The sequence below is a fragment of the Bufo gargarizans genome, chromosome 3, assembly GCF_014858855.1.
Source record: "Bufo gargarizans isolate SCDJY-AF-19 chromosome 3, ASM1485885v1, whole genome shotgun sequence".
Classification (NCBI taxonomy): Eukaryota; Metazoa; Chordata; class Amphibia; order Anura; family Bufonidae; genus Bufo; species Bufo gargarizans.
The window spans coordinates 313,321,302-313,347,284 of NC_058082.1; the positions used below are offsets into that span (position 1 = coordinate 313,321,302).

Sequence of the window (25,983 nt, forward strand, 5' to 3'; positions counted from 1 at the left end):
ATGGGCAATTTAGGCGTATAAAACGCAATAGGATGAACAATTCGAAGAGGAGGCCCGAAAAATGAAGGAACAATTTACAGTTAGGGAATACCCTCAAGCAATAGTTGATTCATCCCTGATGAAAGTGCGACAATTAGATAGAAATGCAATTTTTGACCAGGCACAAGGGAGAAGAACAAATAAGGATGAGGAAATTATAATAATGGTCTTGCCCTTTAATGCCCAGTATAGAAAAATACAACAAATAATTAAAAAACACTGGCATTTTTTAAAGGGAGATAGAGTGATAGGCTCACTGATCCCGAGCATACCGCAGATCGTGTACAGTAAAGCTCCTAATTTAGGTCTTAAGATAGCCCCCACGATAAAGCGGAAGAAGACCAACAAAAACACAATACAGAATATGTTACAAATCCATGGTTTCTATAGGTGTGGTGTGTGTATTAACTGCCGAACGACATGCTTTCCACAAAAAACTCTTGCGATAATATCCCCAACAAACCAACTTAGACATAAAATAAAGGAATATCTCACGTGTAACACTATGAGTGTCATCTACGTAATAAAATGCCCTTGTAATACGATCTATGTAGGAAGGACTAAACGGATGTTAAAGATGGGAGAAATTTGGACCCTCTAATACCACCATTTCTGCGTACGCTACAGACCACCAGGATCTGCACCTCTCCTATCTGCTGGCTGAGAACAGATTGTCCCGTGCCTGCTAAAGAAATCCCTGGAGCTACACTGTTCTACTCCATCTTAATTGGAGCAACCCAGGATTAAAGCACAAGGGACGCTGAAACAGCAGAGACCAGAGGAAAGCCTTTTTTGCGCTTTGGAGGTAAGGGAGTAGTACAGCTCATAAAGAGGTGGGACGCCACCAGAGAGCTGGAATCCCGAATTATTCAAGTTAATCTGTGAAATTGATACAGTGTTTCTATAACCAAATATTGACTTTGTGAGCCGACCAAATATATAGTGTAACTCACAGCCAATAATCAAACTGAAACCCCCTCCTGCTATCTGGGAAAAGTATACAAATGCATTCCAACATGTTCAATGGCGACTACTAATGCTGAATATTTGGTGACTATCCAATCGAGATTCTGGTTTGAATGACTAGTATATCTGTTAACCAGAGTATATTGTGAATTACGGTTATTTAATTTTTGGTTATCAAATATATGGTGATGGATCATGTGATGGACCATGTGATGAACGCAGTGACGTCATCAAAGGTCCTATTCCTCACAGATGAAGACGGAAGAGATGCCGGCTGCGCGAACAAGTGGATTAAGGTGAGTTAAATTATTATTATTATTTTTTAACCCCTCCAGCCCTATTGTACTATGCATTCTGTATTCAGAATGCTGTTATTTTCCCTTATAACCATGTTATAAGGGGAAATAATACAATTTACAGAATAACGATCCCAAGCCTGAAATTCTGTGAAGACGTTCGGGTCTGGGTACCACATTCAGTTTTTTATCATGCGTGTGCAAAACGCATTGCACCCGCGTGATAAAAACTGAACAACGGAACGCAATCGCAGTCAAAACTGACTAATTGCGTACCTACTCGGGCGGGTTTGCCGCAACGCATCTGGACACGCTCGTGTGAAAGAGGTCTTACACAAAAGGCTTTTTAACAGATAAGTGCAACAATAAAAGGCATATATATTTGTATTTCGCCAGTAATACACAGCAAACTGGGCTGTAAATTATCTCACTGCACCGCTGAACGGCAAATAGGCCCTAATTTTCTTTTATATTTTTACACAAAAGGCTTTTCAACAGACGGCTGAATGATTTCAGCCGGCATCCTGTTCAGATTAACCCCTGGGGCGCCGGAATCCCAATTTAAAGTTAGGACGTACCGGTACGTCCTTGGTCCTTAAGGACTCGGGAAATAGGGCGTACCGGTACGTCCAATGTCCTTAAGGGGTTAAAGCCCCTTTTTTGCGTGTATTAGTGAAAAAATAACTTTGCTGCTCAGCAGTGCAGCGAGATATTTTACAGCCCAGTTTGCCATGTGACCCCCCGGTGACCCCCCCTGACTGCGGGGATCAGAAACTTCAGAGTGCCTAAAATCAAGATCCTGCACCCCTGCATGATTTGATGGCGGCGGGTGGTGCAGGGGGGGTGTCGCAGGCGGTGGGGGCGGTGCGGGAGGCGGGCGGTGCGGCAGGCGGGATCGCGATCCCCCGCCCGCCTCCCCTTGAATAATCGTTGGCGTCTAGTGGGTTATACCAGGGTGTCAGCACATTGCTGGCACCCTGGTATAAACGGCTGACATCGTTGATGCGATGTCAGCCGTTTAACCCTTTCCATACAGCGGTCCGTACGGACCGCTGTATGGAAAAGGTTAACAGCGCAGGGAGCTCCCTCCCTCTCCGATCGGGGGGCTGCTGTGCCTTTGCAGCCCCCCAATGGAGAGGGAGAGAGCCCCCAGGCAGCCCCCCGAAGCCCCGTCCTCACCCTTCCCCGTCTGCGAAGTTGTGGCAGACGGGGAAGGTTCCCATGGCAACAGGACGCCTGCTCAGGCGTCCTGCTGTCCATGGTGCTGAACAGAGCTATGCTAAAAGCATAGATCTGTTCAGTGTAAGTAAAATACAGTACAGAAACCTATATAGGGTTCTGTACTGTATTATGCAGACATCAGACCCACTGGATCTTCAAGAACCAAGTGGGTCTGGGTCAAAAAAAGTAAAAAAAAAAGTGAAAAAAGTTAAGATAAAAAAAAAACATTTATCACTGAATAAAAATAAAAAAAATAAAATACACTACACATATTAGGTATCGCCGCGTCCGTAACGACCTGATCTATAAAACGGTCATGTTACTTTCCCCGCACAGTGAACGTCATAAAAATAAAAAAATAAAAACTATGAGAAAATTGAAATTTTGCCCACCTTACTTCCCAAAAAAGGTAATCGCATGTACACCAAAATAGTACCAATCAAACCGTCATCTCATCCCGCAAAAAATGAGACCCTACTCAAGATAATCGCCCAAAAACTGAAAAAACTATGGCTCTTAGACTATGGAAACACTAAAACATGATTTTTTTTTTGTTTCAAAAATATAAAACTTACATAAATAAAAATAAAGTATACATATTAGGTATCGCCGTGTCCATATTGACTGGCTCTATAAAAATATCACATGACCTAACCCCTCAGATGACCACCGTAAAAAAAAAAAAAAAACGGTGTAAAAAAACAAATTTTGTGCCATCTTACGTCACAAAAAGTGTGATAGCAAGCGATCAAAAAGTCATATGCACCCCAAAATAGAGCCAATCAAACCGTCATCTCATCCCGCAAAAAATTAGACCCTACTCAAGATAATCGCCCAAAAACTGAAAAAACTATGGCTTTTAGACTATGGAGACACTAAACAATTTTTTGGTTTTAAAAATGAAGTTATTGTATAAAACTTACATAAATAAAAAAAATTGTATACATATTAGGTATCGCCGCGTCCGTGACAACCTGCTCTATAAAATTACCACATGATCTAACCTGTCAGATGAATGTTGTAAATAACAAAAAAAAAAGTGCCAAAAAAGCTATTTCTTGTTACCTTGCCGCACAAAAAGTGTAATATAGAGCAACCAAAAATCATATGTACCCTAAACTAGTACCAACAATACTGCCACCCTATTCCGTACTTTCTAAAATGGGGTCACTTTTTTGGAGTTTCTACTCTAGGGGTGCATCAGGGGGGCTTCAAATGGGACATGGTGTCAAAAAAACTGTCCAGCAAAATCTGCCTTCCAAAAACCATACGGCGCACCTTTCACTCTACGCCCCGCTGTGTGGCCGTACAGTAGTTTACGGCCACATATGGGGTGTTTCTGTAAACAGCAGAGTCAGGGCAATAAAGATACAGTCTTGTTTGGCTGTTAACCCTTGCTTTGTTAGTGGAAAAAATGGGTTAAAATGGAAAATTAGGCAAAAAAATTAAATTCTCAAATTTCATCCCCATTTGCCAATAACTCTTGTGCAACACCTAAAGGGTTAACAAAGTTTGTAAAATCAGTTTTGAATACCTTGAGGGGTGTAGTTTATAGAATGGGGTCATTTTTGGGCGGTTTCTATTATGTAAGCCTCGCAAAGTGACTTCAGAGCTGTAGTGGTCCCTAAAAATTGGTTTTTTGTAAATTTCAGAAAAATTTCAAGATTTGCTTCTAAACTTCTAAGCCTTGTAACATCCCCAAAAAATAAAATATCATTCCCAAAATAATTCAAACATGAAGTAGACATATGGGGAATGTAAAGTCATCACAATTTTTGGGGGTATTACTATGTATTACAGAAGTAGAGAAACTGAAACTTTGAAATTTGCTAATTTTTCCAAATTTTGGGTAAATTAGGTATTTTATTATGCAAAAAAATTAATTTTTTGGACTTTATTTTACCAGTGTCATGAAGTACAATATGTGACGAAAAAAGAATCTCAGAATGGCCTGGATAAGTCAAAGTGTTTTAAAGTTATCAGCACTTAAAGTGACACTGGTCAGATTTGCAAAAAATGGCCTGGTCCTTAAGGTGAAAATGAGCCTGGTCCTTAAGGGGTTAAAACAGATAACTGCACCGATGAGCGGCAAATATATTTTATAAGCCCTTTTTTCCCACTAATACAAGCCAAATGCTTTAGAACATATAAATGCACCGCACTAGGGCAAATAAAACGTAGAAATATTTCCTTGTAATAACCCCTGTTAATGCCTGTATCAAACAGCCCTTGCACCCTAATAAGAACGGTTTGCTGGAATTACAGAGCTGTATAATGGCAATTTGGATCCCCAGTCAGTGCAGCAAGGTGTAATAGGATTGTTCCTATTACCCAGGCTATCATCTCCCTGAATGAACCCTGTTCTACAGAAATGCTGTGGAATGATTCCTCCCTATCTTTTCCCTTGAATAATCATTCCCTGCACTTGTAAATCGTTTTTTTTTTTTTTTTTTTTAGCACAATGACGTTTTTTCTAGCACTGTCCCTAGCGCCTGCTGACGTCTCTCCCTGCACTAAGTACACTGGAAAATGGCAGAATCTAAGATGGCTGATGCTATTTATAGGGCTGTGACATCACAGGGTTGGCTGGCTGCTGATTGGCTGCATGCATGGCATTATGGGTGATCCCACCTTCCCAGACTTCCTTGCTCCATGTGCTCACACGTGCAGCTGCCATTTTAGGAAAAATGCAATTAATTACTACGAAGCGAGAGGAAATTCGCATTCAGTGCGGATCGAATTTTCCTGAAATTCGTTACGAATTCCGCTCATCTCTAGACTGCACTTTGGTATTTGGCTCTGGTGGGATGGTATTTTGTGCCGCAAAACGTTATTGCTGGCTCCGCCTGCTCTACCTACTTTTGTTGGCTGTGCCTTCTGACAATGTGGGCGTGCCTGCAACATGGGGCCACTTTTAGTTTTTTCCAGGACCGTTTTAAGTTCCCAATCTGCCCCTGGGCCCATTCCCCATCTAATCCGGCTTCCTGGCGCCCAGGAGACTCCCAGACATTCCAGGAGAGCTGGCCAGCGACATATCGCACTGTATGGGCATACTGTGGGATATATTGGTAATAGGATCCCATTGTACAGACATGTTTACCACGTGGTAATTATTATTTTTTTATTGCATGTTGGTCTACCATGCAATAAACCTCCAAAAAATAAAAGGTACCATGGGGCCCTTTAAATATGTCTGGCAGGAAAATGTATATGTCATGGGTCAGCAACATCTGGCTCTACAGCTTTTTATAAAACTACAACTCCCAGCATGCTCCATTCACTTCTATGGGAGTTCAAGCAAGTAGGCATGCTGGGAGTTGTAGTTTCACTACAGCTGGGGTGTCAGAGGTAGCTGATATACATCAAACATAGGCTCGAAATGTGAACAGGTCTGCCTAGTGTGCCCACCATCTACCTCCCAGTGCCACATCAGAACCAGTACAAAGGGTGGGCAAGAGAGTCAGTTGTCTAGGGCGCCAAAACAGATCTTTTAATTGTTTGTATCTGTGTCCCCAGCAGACATTTGGGCATTGACTGTATATGATAGCATTCTCAGTGGTTGGGGCACTGTATAAATTAGAGTGGGAGAGGGGGCTATTCTCTGGCACTGTGTACAGCTGGGAAATCCCGGGTAGCCATTATGTTTAGGGCACTCTTTAGCTGGCATTCTGTATGTTGGCATTTTCCGGCAGACACACTGATTATATAATTGATGACCGAGCATAGTGTTAGGATGGCATGGTCACATCCTAGCAACCTAGCAACGGCAACAATCTCTTGGTTACCCTCTTTGCGCATGCGTCGCCGGCGTTAACCTCCTTGCAAAACTAGTTGCGCGTGCGTTATCCAGCAGCTACTTACTGCGCATGCGTACAAATCTTCCTGGTTGTTACTGAGGTGATTGTTGCTCACCAAACCATAAGCAAACGACAGAACGCAATGGCGAACTACAAGGTAAGATGTGGCTGGTGTGAACGCTGCCCTGTCATATCCGTTACTACTCTATGCAGAAATGGGAATATGCACGACTTCTGCTGTTCAGTGCATTGCATAGGCTCAGACTGCAGCACCAGGCGTGCACTGTACTGTATATGTCCCAATCTCCAGAGTTTTACAAGCTTGCAGTGGGTTAATTCATGAAAATAGTAGTTTGTGTGGCATATTTGCTCCAGAGACCGTTGGAGATCAGGTCAAGCTGCCTTTTGTTTTGGTAATTTTTACAGAAAAGTGATAGATATTTATATTATTACTAAAAGCGCCATTCATTCCATGGTGGATATGGTGTGTGTGAACACGGCCCAAGAATATAGTTGTGCCGAGGAAGTAATAGGAAGTCAGGGAGACACATACATGCTACCAATTTATGGGGGAGATTTATCAAAACTGGCTTATTTGCCTGTAGAAACAAATTAGATTCCACCTTTCATTTTTCAAAGCTCCTTTGGAAAATGAAAGGTGGATTCTGATTGGTTGCTATGGGCAACCAATGCTAGCTTCACACTAGCATTCAAGAGATCCGTCCGCGTGCAGCGGTTTTAGACTGGCCGATTCTCATCATTAGAGATGAGCGAATTTCAGGTTATGAAATTCGTTCATGCTTTGTTTACTGGTTAAAGGTGAATTGCGTTATGGATTCCGTTACCACGGAACACAATGCAATTCTGTGACGGAATTTATAACGGAATGCTTTTAGAGGCATTCCGTCATAATAGAAGTCTATGGCCTGCATAATGGATCTGTCCCGTTTCCATTAGGCCTCATGCACACGACAGTATTTTTTTGCGGCCCGCAAAAAGGGGTTCCGTTGATCCGTGTCCGTGTGTCTTCCTTTATTTTTGGAGGATCTCCAGACATGAAGGAAAGTAAAAAAAAAAAATCTAAGTCAAGTTTGCCATGCAAATGATAGGAAAAAAACGGACGCGGATGACAATCTTGTGTGCCTCCGTGTTTTTCACGGACCCATTGACTTGAATGGGTCTGCGAACCGTTGTCCGTGAAAAAAAATAGGACAGGTCATATTTTTTTCACGGACTGGAAACATGGATCACGGACGCGGATGACAAACGGTGCATTAGCTGAGTTTTCCACAGACCCATTGAAAGTCAATGGGTCTGCAGAAATTCACTGAAAACGGAACAACGGACACGGGACACAACAATGGTCGTGTGCATGAGGACTTAGGATCAGCAGAGGACTCCCCTGCGTAACGGAAACAGGACGGATCCGTTATGCAGGTCATAGACTTCCATTATGATGATGGAATGAATAACGGAATGCCTCTAAAGACATTCCGTTATGAATTCAGTCATAGAATTGCGTTATGGTTCGTGGTAACGGAATCCATAACACAATTCACCTTTTACCACCAAAGCGTGAACGAATTTCAAAATATGAAATTTTCTCATCTCTACTCATCATATTTAATGGGGCCGGACGGCATTCATGTAGTTTCCAGCAGGAGTGTAGCTATAGGGGGTGCAGAGGTAGCAGTCGCTACCAGGCCCAGGAGCCTGAGGGGGTCCAAAGACCCTTGTGCTGTATAAGGCTACTTTCACATTAGCGGTTTTCTTTTCCGGCATAGAGTTCCGTCACTGGGGCTCTATACCGGAAAAAGAACTGATCAGGCATATCCCCATGCATTCTTAATGGAGAGTAATCCGTTCAGGATGCATCAGGATGTCTTCAGTTCAGTTATTTTGACTGATCAGGCAAAAGATAAAACCACAACATGCTACGGTTTTATCTTCGGCGATTTTATCTACGTGGAATGGGGGGGGGGGGGGCCCTGTTTCAATTTTTGTCTCGAGCTGCACAAAAGCTATGTACTTCCCTGACCACAAAACACTGAGGAAAGGGGGGCCCCAAGCTAAACTGTTGCACAAGGGCCCATGAGCCTTAGGCCGAACGCACACGGCCGTGTTTCGCGGCCGAGAGCGGTCCGTGGTATGCCGGGCTGGATTCCTGTTCAGAGCAGGAGCGCACGGCGTCATTGGTTGCTATGACGCCGTGCGCTTCGTGTCGCCGCTGCACTACAGTAATACACTACGAGTGTATTACTGTAGTGCAGCGGCGGCATGAAGGCAAGTATTTCAGAAATTTGGACGGAGATAAAACCGCTGCAGTATTATCTCCGTCCTGAAAAGGCAAAATGACTGAACTGAAGACCTCCTGATGCTTCCTGAACGGATTGCTCTCCATTCAGAATGCATTAGGATAAAACTGATCAGTTCTTTTCTGGTATTGAGTCCCTAGGAAGGAACAATGCCGGAAAAGATTAACGCTAGTGTGAAAGTACCCTTACTGCTCCAGCCATGTGGAGGTTAGAAGGCCGGGGTAAGGATATGTTCACATGTAGCAGCTGAGGTTCTAGTAAGGGTTAAATGTGTTTCACCTGGTTAAAAAAAAAGATACCGCAGCTGCTTCATTTGCACATACCCCAATAAAGCCAGGTGTGCAGGGAGGCTGGTGTAGGACCTGACATGGTAGCTGGAATGTGCTCCAAATGTGAAGCCACTGAAAACCACAGCTGCAGCTGTTTTCTATGAAAATTGATTGCCAATTGCTTGTTCGTTCATGGCTGCATGGTTATGGCCATTAACCCCTTAACACCCAGCACCGGGTCTGCATTGGCTGATCAATGAGACACATCGCAGCGCAGAAAGCTGTCAGAGGCATCGGGGAGGGTCAGGAGGAGGTGGCAGGTGCTAAACAAATCAGCATCGGTCACCTCCGAGGTGAAGCAGCAGTGTGGCTATAGCTCCAGCCAATGGCAGCGCTATAGCCACACAGGAAGAGCCAGAACTTCCCCATGCAGCCATTCTAGCTGGTGACTGCAAGCAGAGGTTCTGTGCTGCTTGCTGGGACTTGTGGCTGCTGAAAAGAAAGAAAGAATGAATAACATCTGTAATAGCTGCCCAGATCCATAAACCACCCTCCGTCTCTGTCCCCCCCCCCCATCCTTTTTTTAATTTTTTAATTTTTTTATGGACGCCATTTGGTCTGTGTGCTTTTTTTGGTCTTTTTATTCTTTTTTTTTTTACAATTTTTCCAGCTCTGCTCCCACTTTTTCTGCGTGCGAGCTGTGACCGCCAAGTGTTGTTCAGTGCGTACCTGCCTGATCAGCACCTGCGGATTATTTGTGCTGATTTTTTGGCACATTTTTCTTCTTTAAAAAAAAAAGTTGTATACTTAAGTATAAAAATATATATAGAGTTTTATTTATATATAATGTGTGTATGTATAAAATTTTCTAGCCAGTGTTCACTGTAGTGAATTTTTGTACTACAATTTTTGCAGGCACGCACGATCTGTGGGCGTGTTGCAGAGCACAAATCAATAGTGTGCTCCGTAGCAGCTGCACATTTTTGAGCTTGTTGTTTTTTGTTTTTTTTATGTACATTTTTTATTTTTCACACTAGCGTTCGGCTGTCCGCTCGTGAGCTCCGTTTGAAGGGGCTCACAAGCGGACCCGAACGCTTCCGTCCAGCCCTGATGCAGTCTGAATGGATGCCGATCCGCTCAGACTGCATCAGTCTGGCGGCGTTCAGCCTCCGCTCCGCTCAGCAGGCGGACACCTGAACGCTGCGTTCGGATCCGTCCAGACTTACAATGTAAGTCAATGGGGACGGATCCGTTTGAAGATGCCACAATATGGCTCAATCTTCAAGCGGATCCGTCCCCCATTGACTTTCAATGTAAAAGTCTGGACGGATCCGCTCAGGCTAATTTCACACTTAGCCATTTTTTGCCAATATAATGCAGACGGATCCGTTCTGAACGGAGCCACCGTCTGCATTAATATGAGCAGATCCGTTCAGAACGGATCCGATCGAACGCTAGTGTGAAAGTAGCCTTAGTGTGAAAAAAGAGCTGCAGTTAGTGGTAGTTAGAGATATATATTTGAGTTAGGCCTCCTGCACACGACTGTTGGTGTCCTGTTGCCGTATTGCGGACTGCATTTGTGGATCTGCAATACACGGGCACCGTTCCATGTGCATTCCGCATCACGGATGCGGACCCATTCACTTCAATGGGTCCGCAAATCCGGATATGCGGAATGGTGCGGAACGGAACTTTATGGATGCACTACGGAGTGCTTCCGTGGGGTATCGTCCTGTACTTCCGTTCCTCAATCTGTTCCGCAATTTGCGCGCCGCAGCACGGCCTCGGGTTTGTGTGCAAGAGGCCTTAGTGTGAGTTTAGGTTTTTGCAGGAACACACCATCTGTGTGCGTGCATTTTGCAGAGCACTGTAGAGCATTTTTATACTACAGTTTTTGCACACCCGATCTGTGTGCGTGCTGCAGAGCACCAATCAGTAGTGTGCAGATGCTATTGAGCACATAAAAAAAATTTTTTTCCTTTATTTCCCCCAAAATTTTTGGTGTGAAAAAAGACCTGCAGTTAGTGGTAGTTAGATATATGAATTTCAGTTAGTGTGAGTTTAGGTTTTTTTGCACGAACGCACCATCAGCGTACGTGCATTTTGCAACCACTGAGCACCAATCAGTGTCCATTACGGATTGTGTCTGCTCAGGTTGCACTGCAAGCTTTTTTTTATTTTTACAACTTTTCCTATAAATGCAATTTCAAAATTATTACAAGCCACTTCACGTGTGAAAACACCACATACACACCCCTTACACTAAATAAAGGTTTACACATTTCACACATGACACCCCAATAAAATAAAAATGGTCCGTCCGTCCCAACGAGTATACTCAGCTGAAGAGGCATACGCCATGCTCGCCTCTGATACGGAGGATGCCACTTTCCTCTACATCATCATCATCCGCTGATGAGGGACCCTCTAGAAGGCACCCCAGAGGGAGGCCACATAGACCCCCACCCCCTGAGAATTATCAGCCCCAAATTCCTGTTTGTGGGAAACTCTGGATTCCAAATTGACTGCACGGGCTTCACACAAATTGATTTTGTACAAAATCTTTTTCTTAGAAGATTTTATAAATTTGATGGTGACCCAAACAAACTTATATGCCCAGCAATTTATTTCCCAGAGCCCTACTTTGCCATATGCGAGACCCCTAGGTTGGACCCCAGTAAGTGTAGCAAAAATTATGAAATTTTGGGGACTTTTGCTGCATATGGGCGTTGTAAAAAAAAACAACCATTAGACAATATTGGAGTTCGGACATTTTCTACCAGACTCCAATTTAGGGTCCATTCACACGTCTGTAGTGTATTGCGGATCCGCAATACACCCGGTTGGCATCCCCATAGAAATGCTTATTGTCCGCAATTGCGGACAAGAATAGGACATGCTCTATTTTCTTGCGGAGCTGCGGACCGGAAGATTGGGGGCGCGCTCCGGAAATGTGGATGCGGAGAGCACATAGTGTGCTCTCCGCATCTTTTCTGGCCCCATAGAGCATTGTGGAATGGGTACGGACAGCACTTGCGGATGTGTGAATGGAGTCTTACAGTAAGACCATGACCTGGAATCGATTTGATTCAATTCGGAAATTCCTACACTACAATGACAATGCACAGTGCCCACCCCAAAACGACCCAACATTTCACCTGTCATGTGAAATCCCCCCAGACAGCAAGGAAGGGAAGGACCCAAAAAAGATGCAGTGTGTGTCACAAAAGAGGGATAAGGAAAGACACCATTGACCACTGTGAAACCTGCCCTGAAAAACCTGGCCTGTGCAGGAGTGTTTCAGAATCTACCACATCCATGCAGTATTAATTTAATTTCATCCATGACGCACCTAGGTTTTTGAGGAAAATAAGAAAAAAAATTTTTTTTAACCAAAAGGTGTGCTTTTGGTGGGTTTTGAACTAATGGTGGTCTGTGGCTGACACTGTTATGGGGGAGACATCTTTGTCTGGCACTGTTATGGGGGGGCATCTGTGGCTGGCATATATAGCATCTATGCTATGTGTCATCCACAGATCCTCCCCCCCCCCCCCATAAGTGTCCCTGTGTAGTGTGAATGACCCCCAATACAGAGGGTGGGGGAGGCATCTAGTTTTGTAATGGCAGCGGGGCCCGGTGCAGTCACTGTATTCTATTGCACCGGGTCCCGCTCACTGTAGTAATCCTATCTATGACTGTAGGCATTGTTTAACAATAATCTTCACTTACTAACGTCCGTATCAGGCACTCACTACGTCACGCGCCTGCTTCATTCATAAAGTGGGCCGAGCAGGTGCGTGACATAGTGAGTTACGCTGCCAGTGCCCGCCCGTCCGGCCTCCTGCCTGATACGGACGTTAGTAAGTGAAGATTATTGTTAAAACATTGCCTACAGTTATAGATGGGATTACTACAGTGAGCGGGGCCCGGTGCAATAGAATACAGTGACTGCACCGGGCCCCGCTGCCATTCAAAACTAGATGCCGGCCCCCAGCCTCTCATCCCTCCCCACTGATACACTGCCGACCGCATGCTGCACAGCGAGGTCAGGGGTGTATCATTGTAAACTGCAGCATTCGCCCCATAAGATGCACTGCAATTTTCCCCCCTAAAAAGTGCGTCTTTGGCCTCATGCACACGACCGTGCCGTTTTTTGTGGTCCACAAACGCGGATCTGCAAAAAACGGAAGCCGCCCGTGACGCCTTCTGCAATTTACAGAACGGGCGCCGGCAATATAAACGCCTATTCTTGTCCGCAAAGCGCGGACAAGAATAGGACATGTTATATTTTTTTAGCGGGGCCGCGGAACGGAGCCATGGATGCGGACAGCACACGGAGTCTTTTGCAGCCTCATTGAAGTGAATGGATCCGCATCCGAGCCGCCAAAACGGCGGCTCAGATGCAGACCCAAACAACGGTCGTGTGCATGAGGCCTAATAGGGCGAAAAATACGGTATATCTCTGATTTAGTCCGCATAGCTTACAGATCCACTTTTCACCAACCACTACATATTCATTTCTGTGAAACACCTGTTAGGTCAAAAGTTTCCACACCTTAAAATGTTCAGACGGGGTTGCTCTTTCCGAAATGGGGTCACTTCTTGGTTTTCTTTTTATTTCTGGGGACCTCAGGAATTTATTTAATGCGACATGGCAGCTAAAATCCATGTCTGTTTATTCAGGCCTGCAAAAACCATATTTAGCTGTTTGACTCTAGAGCCCTGCTGTGCGTCTGTACAGAAGGCTACAAGCACATATGGGGTGTTTGCAAAATGGGGAACATATACTGGGGTGCATTTTCTCCTTTAACCCCTTGTGAAAGTGAAGAATTGGGGTCTGCTAGTAGTTTTTCATTTTTACAAATGTGTACTTTGAAAACCTTTCTCTAGTATTTCTGCCTTCTATGAGACACCCGTTTGCTGAAAAGTACCCTTTCCACCACTTTTCGTACGGGGGTGCTCTTTCCGAAATGGGGTCACTTGGGATTTTCTATTTCTGGGGAATATATTTAATGTGACATGGCAGCTAAAATAAATGTCTGCCAATTCAGGCCTGTCAGCAAAATCCATATTTAGCAGTTTGACTCTAGAGTCCTGCCATGCGCCCATACGTTATTTTTTGAGCACATATGGGTTGTCGGCGTATTCGGGGGGAAATGGGGAACAAAATGTGGGGTGCATTTTGTCCTGTTACAGCTTGTGAAAGTGAAAAATGTGGGTGTAAAGCAACTTTTTTGGGCAAAAATTGACATTTTTCATTTTCACAGTCAAGGGTTTCCTAATTCTGTGAAACGCCTGATGGGTCAAAGTGCTCACTACACACCTGGAAATATTCCTTGAGGGGTGTAGTTTCCGGAATGGGGTCACTGTTTGGGGGTTTCCACTCTAGGGGTACCTCAGGGTGTGTTCAATTGCAAGATGGCGCCTGTCAGTTATTCCGGTGAAGTCTGCCTTCCAGAAGCTATTTGGTGCTCCTTTCCTTCTGACCCCTGTGGTACGCCCATATAGCAGTATACAAGCACATATGAGGTATTGATGTAATCAGGAGGGCAATAAATTAGGGGGTACATTTTCTCTAGTACCCCTTGTGAAAGTGAAAAATTTGGGCCTAAAGTAAATTTTTCTGGAAAAATTGGGAATTTTTCATTTTCACAGCCAATTCCATGAATCACCTTTGAGGACAAAGTTCTCTCTACACATCTTGAAATATTCCTTGAGGAGTGTAGTTTCCGGAATGGGGTCACTTTTTGGGGGTTTCCACTCTAGGGGTACCTCAGGGTGTCTTCATAGCTTCCAAAAGCCAATCCTGCAAAATCTGTCCTCCAAAAGCCCTATGGCGCTATTTCCCTTTTGGACCCTGCCATGCATCCATACATCATTTTAGGAGCACATATTGGGTGTTGGTGTATTTGGGAGGAAATGGGGAACAAAATGTGGGGTGCATTTTGTCCTGTATCCCCTAGTGAAAGTGAAAAATGTGGGTGTAAAGCAACTTTTTCTGGGAATTTTTTTTTTAAAAAATTTCATTTTCACAGCCAATCGTTTCCTAATTCTGTGAAACGCCTGAGGGGTCAAAGTGCTCACTACACACTTTGAAATATTCCTTGAGGGGTGTGGTTTCTGGAATGGGGTAACTTTTGGGGGGTTTCCACTGTAGGGCCACCTCAGGGTGTCTTAATATGCGACAAAGCTCCCAATTACCATTCCAGCTAAATCCACTCTCCAAAAGCCATATGGTGCTCCTTCCACTCTGAAGCCTGCTGTGCGCCCATACATCAGTTTTTGAGCACACATGGGGTGTTTCTGTAAACTCCAGATTCAGGGTAATAGATTTTGAGTTTTGTTTGGCTGTTAACCCTTGATGTGTTGCAGAAAAAAATCTATTAAAATTTAAAATCTGCAAAAAAATTTGAAATTTTGAAACTTTATTCCCATTTTCATTTAATTCTCGTGGGACATCTAAAGGGTTAGCAAAATTTATAAAACCAGTTTTGAATAGCTTGCGGGGTGTAGTTTCTAAAATGGGATGATTTATGGGTGGTTTCCAATATGTAAGCCCCACAAAGTGACTTCATAACTGAACTGGCCCTGAAAAAATTGGGGTTTGGAAATGTTCTTAAAAATTTTAAGATTTGCTTCTAAGCCTTGTAATGTCCACAAAAAATAAAATGTCATTGTCAAAATGGTCCAAACATGAAGTAGACATATGGGGAATGTAAAGTAATAACTATTTTTGGAGGTATTAATATCTATTATAAAAGTAGAGAAATTTAAATTTGGAAATTTTTCCACATTTTTGGTAAACTTTTAGTATTTTTTTTAAATAAATAAAAATGAATTTTTTTTACTCCATTTTACCACTGTCATGAAGTACAATATGTGACAAGAAAACAATCTCAGAATGTCCTGGATAAGTAAAAGCGTTTTAAAGTTATCGCCACATAAAGTGACACATGTCAGATTTGCTAAAAATGGCCTGGGCAGAAAGGTGAAAAATGGCCCGGTCCTGAAAGGGTTAATGATCTATATGTGAGCCAATGGGGGGTATTTATTAAAACTGGTCTAAAGCAAAACTGGCTTAGGCTACTTTCACACTAGCGTTCGGGCGGATCCGTTCTGAACGGATCCGCTCATAATAATGCAGACGGAGGCTCCGTTCAGAACGGATCCGTCTGCATTATATTAGCAAAAAAAAGCTAAAGTGTGAAAATAGCCTAGTACGGATCCGTCCAGACTTTCAATGTAAAGTCAATGGGGGACGGATCCGCTTGAAGATTGAGCCACATTGTGGCATCTTCAAACGGATCCGTCCCCATTGACTTACATTGTAAGTCTGGACGGATCCGCACGGATCCGCACGCCTCCGCACGGCCAGGCGGACACCCGAACGCTGCAAGCAGCGTTCAGCTGTCCGCCTGTCCGTGCGGAGGCGAGCGGAGCGGAGGCTGAACGCCGCCAGACTGATGCAGTCTGAGCGGATCCGCTCCATTCAGACTGCATCAGGGCTGGACGGCTGCGTTCGGGTCCGCTCGTGAGCTCCTTCAAACGGAGCTCACGAGCGGACCGACGAACGCTAGTGTGAAAGCAGCCTTAGGGTACTTTCACACTAGCGTTATTTTTCCGGCCAAATTCCCGGAACACTACCGCACTTGCCGAATCTGGCATGAATTTCAAAAGATCCGGTATCAAGTGTTTGGGAAGTTGCCAGATCCGGTTTTCCGGTCTGCACATGCATCATAGGAGGTAGCACATAGGAGGTGCTACTTTTGCTTTTGATCTTTAAAAAAAATGAAATACTGGATATGTTATTCTGGATGAGATTCTGGTTATTCTGGTTTACCGGTTCCGGCAGGTAGTTCCGTTGCTGGAACTGCCTGCCGCATCCGAACAGTGCTAGTGTGAAAGTACCCTTATTTGCCCATAGCAACCAATCAGGTTCCACTTTTAATTTTTCAGAGCTCCTTTGGAAACTGAAAGGTGGAATCTGATTGGTTGCTATGGGCAATTAAGCCAGTTTTCCTTTGGACAATCTCCCCCCCCCCCCCCCCCCTAATATGTTTTTGTGAAAATAAAGAATATTTAGACTTTTGCTTTACATTTCCTTTTGTGCCTAGGCAGCAGATTCCAAAAGGGAGCAGTTCAGAAGATACCTGGAGAAGGCTGGTGTCCTGGACACGCTTACTAAAGGTGAGCAGCGTAGATTTTGGCTCTACAATGGTAGAGATGGTGACAGTACGAGGACTTGTTCACACAAATAGATTTTACATCAGTATTTGTATAATGGAAACATTGTGTCTCTTCTGTTTTGGATCCACTTCTGGCTTTAGCTACAAATATTGATTTAAAACATTAACCACATACTGACTGCATGAAAGTGGTCTAGGAACCATTTCCATACAGTTCCATATTTTGGAAGCAATGTTTCTCTGGGGGGAAGAGAAAATACCTGTGTATGGAAAAGGCATACTCTGGGGTACTGTACACTATGGCTTCATAAATTTCTGTGGGTGCCATATTACCGGTCCATACAACACAGATCTGTAATTGTGCATGAAAGACAAAACTAGAAAGTGGCCCCCATGTTGTAGGCGGGTCCAAACTGACTGCGGGACAAATACAAGTAGGCTGGGCTAGCGGTACCATAGTGCAGCACAAACAACTGCCCAGCAGAACCCAGTACCACAATGCAGCCCAAATAAAATACCTCCCTCTCCAGAACATGCCCTGCCATGTTCTGTCCTCCTCCAGTTGTCTTTAACTTAGATATGGAGGGGGGCTGAGGAGGTGAGAATTGGGCCAAGCATCCAGCAAGCCCTATCTTCAGCATGCTGCCTGGTCATACTATCATCCAGTTTTGTCTCCTCTAATGCAGATGTTCTTTTTGCTCATCTCCATTTGGACCACACCGCCCTGACAACTTGTTTCGACCAGGTCTTGTCTTTCCAGTTTGTCACATAGACGTATTAGATTCACTTTTCCATTATCCTCACAACACAACCCATCCCCCCCCCACCCGTCCTGTTGCCCTAAGTGTCATCCAGGTGCCACCCGAACACGTCCTCTATGCTCCCCAGTGCGCCCAAACACTGTACTGCAGAAAAAATATAGTAGTAATAATGCCCCCTGTAGTGCTCCCAGAATACCCTGAGTAATGATTATGCCCATATAGTGCCTTCATATAAATCGACTATAGTTCCCCTGTAATAATGTCCATATAGGGCCTATATATTTAATTATGCCCCCTATAATACCCCAGTAATAATGCCGACAGTAACATTGGTGCTCCAAGTATTAATAATGCCCTATAGCACCACCAGTTATAATAATGCTTCCTATTGTTCCCCCAGTATTAAAAATGTTCCCAGCATTAATAATGTTCCCCATAGTGCCTCCATCACTAATAATGTCCCCTATTGTGCCCACAGTCATAAATGCCCCGTTATTAGAGAAGTTGCCATAAAGCCTCCAGTATAAGACATGTCCCCATAGTACGCTATTTGGTGCCGAAGTGGCCAGGTAAAAAATCTAATACTCACCTGGGTCCTGTTACCCGATAGCATTTGTAGAGGTGCCTCAGTCCTATGAGGTCGTTATGATGTCATTGTGCCACCTGAGAACTGGGTACAGGTAGTCATGATGAGGTCAACACTTAGCAACCGTCTGTCTCATAGGCTTCAGACCTATTAGCCACAGTATTCAACAGTTTCTTTCTGCTTTACAGTGAATCCCTCTGGAAGCTGCTCTGACAGCTGGATGTGTAGCCCTTATCTCTGAACTCTTCCTGAGAGGTTAACTAATTTATGCCATACGCTTATCAGTTTAAGGCTGCATTCACAGGAACGTGGTGTCGCCTTGCCCGTGTTGCGGGCTGCAATCCACAGGTCTGCAAAACATGAGCACCAGCCTTGTAAACTACGCATTGCAGTATGGACCCATCTTGCAGATTGCCGACGCATTGAAGTCAATAGGTCTGCACTGTGATGCAGAGTTCAGCGGTGCCTGTGTTTTCTGGACCTGCAGTTTGCAGTCCACAAAATGGGCATTAGCTATTTATCAGCTGTCAGGAGTTCAGAGATAAGGTCTACAGATCAAGTCATTAGAGCAGTTCCCTGACAAGTTCATTGTAAAACAGACAGCAATAATCGTCTGATAAACGAAAAGGTATTGAAAATTTTTAATGAAGACCAATTGAGAAAAAATGATTTTTATGCAAAAATAAGTAAAATGCTATGATTTTTCCCCAGGGTGTTCATAGCCTTTAAGGATTTGCTGTACTTTGACACCATTTCATTTATTAGACAATGGTGTAACTAACAAATTCCTTAATCGCATCATTTAAAAATATGCATTCATCCACCTGAAAAAAAAAAAGCTGTAAAGTCATGGGCACAAGGGGTCTCAATTCCACCTAATTTGCAGTCCACTACCAGTTGTCAGGCAAGATCGGTCCCTAGTAACAGACTCAGACGACTGCTCGCAGGAAATGAGGGTGTCGGTTAGCTGAGATCCTGAGCCTGATAAAAGAACTGCTTCTCAACAGCTTTTGGAGATTATATGAACCTCCTGTGTGTCTGTAAGTGTGTTTTCATCCTTGATATCTGCTCTGTGAGCTCCAGAGTTGAAAACAAATATAGTGAGAAGTAAGGGAAATATGTCTCAGCAGTACAGTGTTGGCCTTCACAGAAAAGTGATGCTTCTTAGTGAAATGCATCTAGCTGTGCAGCTGAAAGAGACATTAGGCAAGCCCAACAAATAAATTCCTTCACAGTTATGATTGTAGAATAAGTACAACCATTATGCAATTATTATTTTTTTGAAAACTCAGGTACACTTTAAAGAAAATGGTGGATGGGGTATAGCAGGAGCTGGTGTGACCTCCTACACCCCACAGTTCTGATCTGATGCAACAAATTTATTTAGAGGCTTGCGCCTCTTAATAGATTTGGCACATCTTAGGGCTGATTCACATGACTGCTCGGTCCAGGAAACGTGGTCCGTGTCTTGTCTGCATCTACGGGACCGACTGTGGATCCTCTGATCCGAACTCACTGCGTCATAGTAATTTATGATAGTCAGTTCCTGTCTGATCATGGGTCTATTGTACTGTGCTCAATATAGTACAATAGATCTGCCATCAAACGGCAACTGACTATCATAAATTACTATGATGCAGTCAGTTCGGGTCAGAGGAGCCATGGCTGGTCCAGAAGATGCGGCCAACATATGGACCATGTTTATGGACAGAGCACGGTCGTGTGAATAAGCCCTTATCCAGCCCACTTGTTATGATGACTGGTGTATGAAACTCTAGTCTTTAGAAGTTTCCCTTTTTATATTATTGAAAGTATTAGGATACATGCTGACAGCTGTTTGAGAAGGATGCTCCTGTGGACGCCGTGGCCTTCTCCAGCTTTTCCTAGGCCAGTAACGACACGTTTATTGGACACATGGCCTAGGAGTAGCTCGGCCCCATAGAAGTGAATGGGGCTGAGCGCAATACAAAGCATGGCTACTATACTATGTACGGTGCTGTGCCTGGTAAGCTGCCAGAAGACCGCTGCACTCACAGGAGCACCTCTGCCTTCTCAATCAGCTGATCGACAGGGTCCCTGTCGGAAAACCCTTTTATAGTGGATGCCATTTATTTCTTAAATTTATTTTTTTTCCTGGAAAAATGTTTATGGAAGGGACTGTCTAGTTTCCTGGGACTTTTGAGAAGATAGGCAAGTCATGCTCTCACTTACATACTAACATTCGCAGGTCTCTGTGAAATGTTTGTACCCTTCAGTGCTATTCAGATATTTTTGTAAGATTGAACTTGTAATTGTGCTTTATGAGACACACGGGGTATATGCACACGGCAGTGTAGTTTATGCTGATTGTCCAAGCGGTTTTCACTTGCGGATTTTATCATGGGTTTTGACACGATTCGCCTCCGATCTAACCCCTTGCATTGAAATCTGCACTGAAAATCCACACAATTGATATGCTGCTGATTTTAAAGTCCCCATCGCAGGCCAATATCCAAGCAGAAAATTTCAGCGCCATCCCCATGAGGTTTTTTTTGATAGTTTTTGAAGCCAAAACCAGTAGTGGATTTAAAAAAGTGGAGAAGTTGTACCGGTCCTTAACACTTTCTCTCCTGCTATGATCCACACCTGATTTTGGCTTCAAAAACTGCATAAAAAAGCCTGAACGTGTGTCAGCACCCTTAGGAGAATCAGTAAAAGGTAATGGAACCTGCAAAACTGTTGTCTACTTGTAGCATCCAGTGAGGCTGTAGTGTGTGTCTTGTATGTTCCAGCAAGAATTTAGTCATTTTGAGTCCTTGGATGGAATCTGTCACCAGTGACTTCTCTATCCAGCTGTCTGCATAGACGTATAGCTGTGGTTTCCCTGATTAAACACTGTTCTTCTTTTGTTGATCCGAGGCTTAATTCCTGAATTATGATGCTTTTTCTTAATATGCAAATTAGACTTTTGGTGCAATGAGGGAGTCACCATTGCGCTTATTGCACCCAAGCTCCACTCGTTTCTGTGGCCAGCCCCTCTCTCGGCTCTTTGCCACTGCCTACTCCCGTCAGTCAAATCAACAAGGGTGGGACTAGCCATAGAAAGGTCCAACAAGCACAGTGGCGACACCCTCATTGCACCAAAGGCCTAATCTGCGACTGGTGCCTCATATAAGCATACAAAAACGGCGTGAACCACAGCTACGTGCCTATACACGTTGGATAAGGAGGTCGCTGGTGACAGATTCCCTTTCAATTGTTTGTCTATTCAAGCACTTGATCGACATCTGCGTCAGAAGTTCTGCTGTTGATGGAAAACATAATGCAGTATAATGATAAGTACCATGATTGAACCTGAGAGACCCTATTACTAGACGGTGGGGGTCAATCATGTGATGGATCCCGCTCTGATCCGATGACTAAGCAGAAACTAGAAATGACAATGCAGATGTGAACCAGTTTTAGAAGTCGGATCACTTTTGAAGCTTGCATTGTAGAAATGAAAGCTAAAATCTGGTTGCTATGCACAAAACTGACCTTTTTTGTTTTTGTTCAATTTTTATGCATGGGTCCAAAAATACTATAAAATGCAAATAAATGTTCATTCTCTGTTGCAGTATTGGTTGAACTGTATGAAGAGCCAGAAAAGCCGAATAATGCATTGGAGTATCCTTTCTATGCATAACATTTTGTCATCCAAATGGGTAAAATGTTTCCATTACCAATATTGATGACCTATCAGCCCGGTGAGGGTGTACTAAGCACAGCGTCCTACATTGCACAGCCTCGGTGGTTAGTATTTCAGCTCAATACCATTCACTTGAATTGGACTTAGCTGCACAAAAACTAGGAGACTGATGGCTGTAACCTCTCCGGCCGAGGAAGATGCTGCAGTGCTCCCCTGAGTGCCACCGCCACTAACACAGTGATTGGAACTCCCGAAGAAATGAATAGAGAAGGGGCCTTGTATGCACTGGTATATCTCCATTCACAGTGACTGCGAGTTGGGGGTATCTATTCTGGAGATAGGTGTGGGGCCAGGGGTACGGTATGCATTTATTTTTAAACCCCTTTAGGCCCCATGCACACAAGCGCATATGTTGTGATCCACAAACCATGGATACCAGCTGTAAGAATGCTGCCACTTTTTTTCCACCTCCTGTAGAACTGTCCTATCCTTGTCTACAAAACGGCCAAGAATAGGACATGTTCTATTTTTTTTTTTTTTTTTGTGGGGCCGCAGAACAAACATATGGATGCGGACAGCACACAGTTGAACTAAATGGGTCTGCATCCAATCCTCAAAAAAAGTGAATTTGATGTGGTTGGAAAATACGATTGTGTGCCTGTGCCCTTAGTGCTGCCACAGTACTAGTATTTAGGAGGGGTCATTTGTGGCTTGCAACATTTTTTTTCTAGTGTAGCTTTTTTTTTTAATACTTGCATTTTTTCTGACTTTGTTTTTTCTTATTGAGAAGCTTATGGTAAAAACACCACACCCAGGGCACGCTGCAAATTGGAAAAAAAACATCAAAGGATCAAATGCCACTACAACATTTTCTTTATAAAAGAGTTTTATAATTACTTACTGGCCAACATAGCACATCAGTAGTTTATTTAATGAAAAACCTGCAGCCCATCCCTAGAATCTAGTATACACATGGTATATACCAAAAGTTAAATCAGCAGCACTCTATATGATGCCGGGTGCAACTCCACAAATGCCCCTGGACAGGAACAGAACAATGGAAGTGACGAAAAAATGGGCAGCACTCCGGTCTTGTGAAAGATTCAGTGACGTTTTATTCACACACACTCGCAATGCAGCATTTCAGCCCTCTCAATGGAGCTTTTGTCGAGCTTGACAAAGGCTCCATTGAGAGGGCTGAAATGCTGCATTGAGAGTGTGTGTGAATAGAACGTCACTGAATCTTTCACAAGACCGGAGTGCTGCCCATTTTTTCGTCACTTCTATATATATATTTATATATTATGGTACTATACTGCGCTCCTCTTATATGACAATATGGTGTGTGCCGTGCTCTGCAGACAGTGGAGAAGGAGAGAGATAGATAGATAGAGATATATAGATAGATAGAGATATATATATATATATATATATATATATATAAATATATATAAATATATAAAACATAGTTATCCTTAATGGTGCATCCAGCTTTCTAAAACAGCACATGGGAGCTGCCGGCCCTGAAACACCAGATGTAGAGGCTTTACGCTTGGAAATCGCAGAACTGAAACAAAAGTACGAAGCTGTTCTAGAAGAGAACAAAGAACTGAAAGCAAAGGTTAGTTCCTCTCCTGTTCTATGTTTTCCTCCCCTTATCATTCCTTGTCGAATATGGCTGAGCATTTGTGAGCTCAGAGCTCCTCACGGGTAACGTGGATAGGGGACAGGAGAAGGTTCCTGGGCCAGAAATAAGTGTGACCAGGCAAATCGGCTCCACGCAATGTCTTCTCTATTCAAACACTGCACCTGCACTAAACTCCCAGCAGCGCAAGTGCAGATGGCAGGTGTGGTGCAACTGAATGGAGGAGACATCGCATGGAGGTGATCTGCCTGGTCACATGACTCTACATCAGCAGCCATTTTATGGACAGCACTAAAGTAATGTTATGGCAAACCTAATGTAATATAGAAAATGGTACAGAATATCAACAGAGAGTATATTAGTAAGTGCCATATAGTCATTTTACATACACATTGGTCCACAGTCACCAGAAAGTGGCCAACCCCTTTAAGCAGCAGCATGATGTAAGGACCCAGGTATCCGAGTTGGCTGTGCAGTCTATGTGTGAAGACAAAATTCTCGTGGAAAATTAACAAAACCGGTGTAAAGGAAAACTGGATTAGGTCCCAATAGCAGCCAATAAGATTTCACCTTTTTTTTTTCAGTCTAAAAAAGCAGATCTCAGAAGGAAATGGCTCTGATGCAACAAGATTTTTTTTACAGGATCCTGTTTTCTGATGGATCACAAAAAAGGAAAATTAAATGGAGATGTGAACTTTCACCAAGGGCTCATGCATACGATAGTGTGTGGCCCCTGCCCGTATTGCGGCCTCTGCACCACAAAAAAAATGTTCTATTTTTTTTGCAGTGCAGACTGAATCTTGCGGATTGTGGACCCATTCCAGTGAATGGGCCTGCAAATGGCTTGCACACACTAGGTGCCAGAGCATTGCGGACAGCAGTATGGGCACAGGGCGCCCACAGACTTGCTTAAAACCCATTTTGATAAATCTTGCCCATTGACTCGAGGACCCATTTACACAGGCCAATAAAGCAGGTATAATGATCAGGAACATGTTGCTCCTCATCAGGTCTGCTTGTGAGCCCCATTTACATGTAGCAATGATCACTGCTGTATGGGGATGAACGATTTCTGCTACGATCAATTGCCCCCGGTTTTCTTGTGTGTTGGCAGCACATTCCTGTTTCCCTGGGCGCTGTGCCCCAGACAACTTGACAAACAAGCTTCTGCTAATACATTTATACAGGTCAATTATTAGGAACAAGCTCTGGCGGAGATAAAATCCAAGCTTGATCCTTGGTTACACACGGGAGAGGAGCACTGCTTGCAGATGAGTCTGGGAAGACTATCCCATAAACAGTTAGAGAGGGCACCATTCTTTGCCTCCATGTGGAAGAAGTGTTCCATGTACGGCTGCATTTAGGTTTGTGTCCTGCGCTCACGTATATTTCTATAGTAACTTTTTTCTTTTTCTTCTTGCAGCTTAGTCAGCTTGAACCTCACACAGATGAAAAACGCCCGGAGTAACAGCCCTGATTTCTAGCACTGGATATGTAAATAATGAATGACCCTAGGATTTCTTATTATATTTTGGGCACAAATGTTCAGTTGTTTATAGTCCTAAATAAACCACTTGTCTTCTGCAACCATTTTGTGCCTTCCTGTATGATACAAACTGGTTCAAAGCATTAAAAATAATAATTTATACACGACAAAATTGTATTTTCAGGATACTTCACAATTAATGGTGACACCTAGTTTAGGCAGAGTTTGCCAAATAAATGTGTCCTTAATGAACACGGGATCTGATTATTACTGTTTATAATGCAGTTGGTCAGGATTACATGGCAGAACATGTAGAAAGTCACAACTGCTAAGTACAGACATACTGTGAGTCTCTGCTTGATATCGGTGACTGAAAACATTCTTTACATTTAAAAAACAAACAAAAACTGTGCAGACATGATGCTGTGCATACTCCATCATCAATCCAATCTATTTCTTGGTCTTTCCTATACCGATGCACTCTAAGGCCTCTTGCACACGACCGTGTGCTGGCCAGGTCCGTGCTGCGGACTGCAAATGCACGGGCAACAACTGTGGGGCAGCCGCATTGCGGATCGCGGACCTATTCACTTGAATGGGGTCTGCGATCCGTCCGTTCCGCAAAAATATAGAACAAGTTCTTCTATTTTTTTTGGCGAAATGGAAGAACATTACCCCACTACTGAGTGCTTCTGGTCCGCACCGCATCTCTTGATTTGTGGACCCATTCAAGTGAATAGGTCCACATC

General features: G+C 43.7%; 1 protein-coding gene across 1 annotated transcript; it reads left to right on the forward strand.

Moving 5' to 3' along the window:
- The first annotated feature begins 6,380 nt into the window (after window positions 1-6,380).
- On the forward strand, window positions 6,381-25,335 carry LOC122932665 (MYC binding protein). Its single transcript, XM_044287209.1, has 5 exons — window positions 6,381-6,476; window positions 17,018-17,090; window positions 22,033-22,081; window positions 23,595-23,724; window positions 25,172-25,335. Exons 1-5 carry the CDS (start codon window positions 6,462-6,464, stop codon window positions 25,214-25,216), a joined length of 312 nt encoding a protein of 103 aa, XP_044143144.1. The 5' UTR covers window positions 6,381-6,461; the 3' UTR covers window positions 25,217-25,335.
- Window positions 25,336-25,983: the final 648 nt, after the last annotated feature.

Excerpts from the sequence above, each read along its gene's own strand:
- LOC122932665 (XM_044287209.1), top strand. Across the intron at positions 17,091-22,032 it reads CCTGGACACGCTTACTAAAG|TATTGGTTGAACTGTATGAA; the intron begins GTGAGCAGCGTA and ends TCTCTGTTGCAG. Across the intron at positions 23,725-25,171 it reads ACAAAGAACTGAAAGCAAAG|CTTAGTCAGCTTGAACCTCA; the intron begins GTTAGTTCCTCT and ends TTCTTCTTGCAG.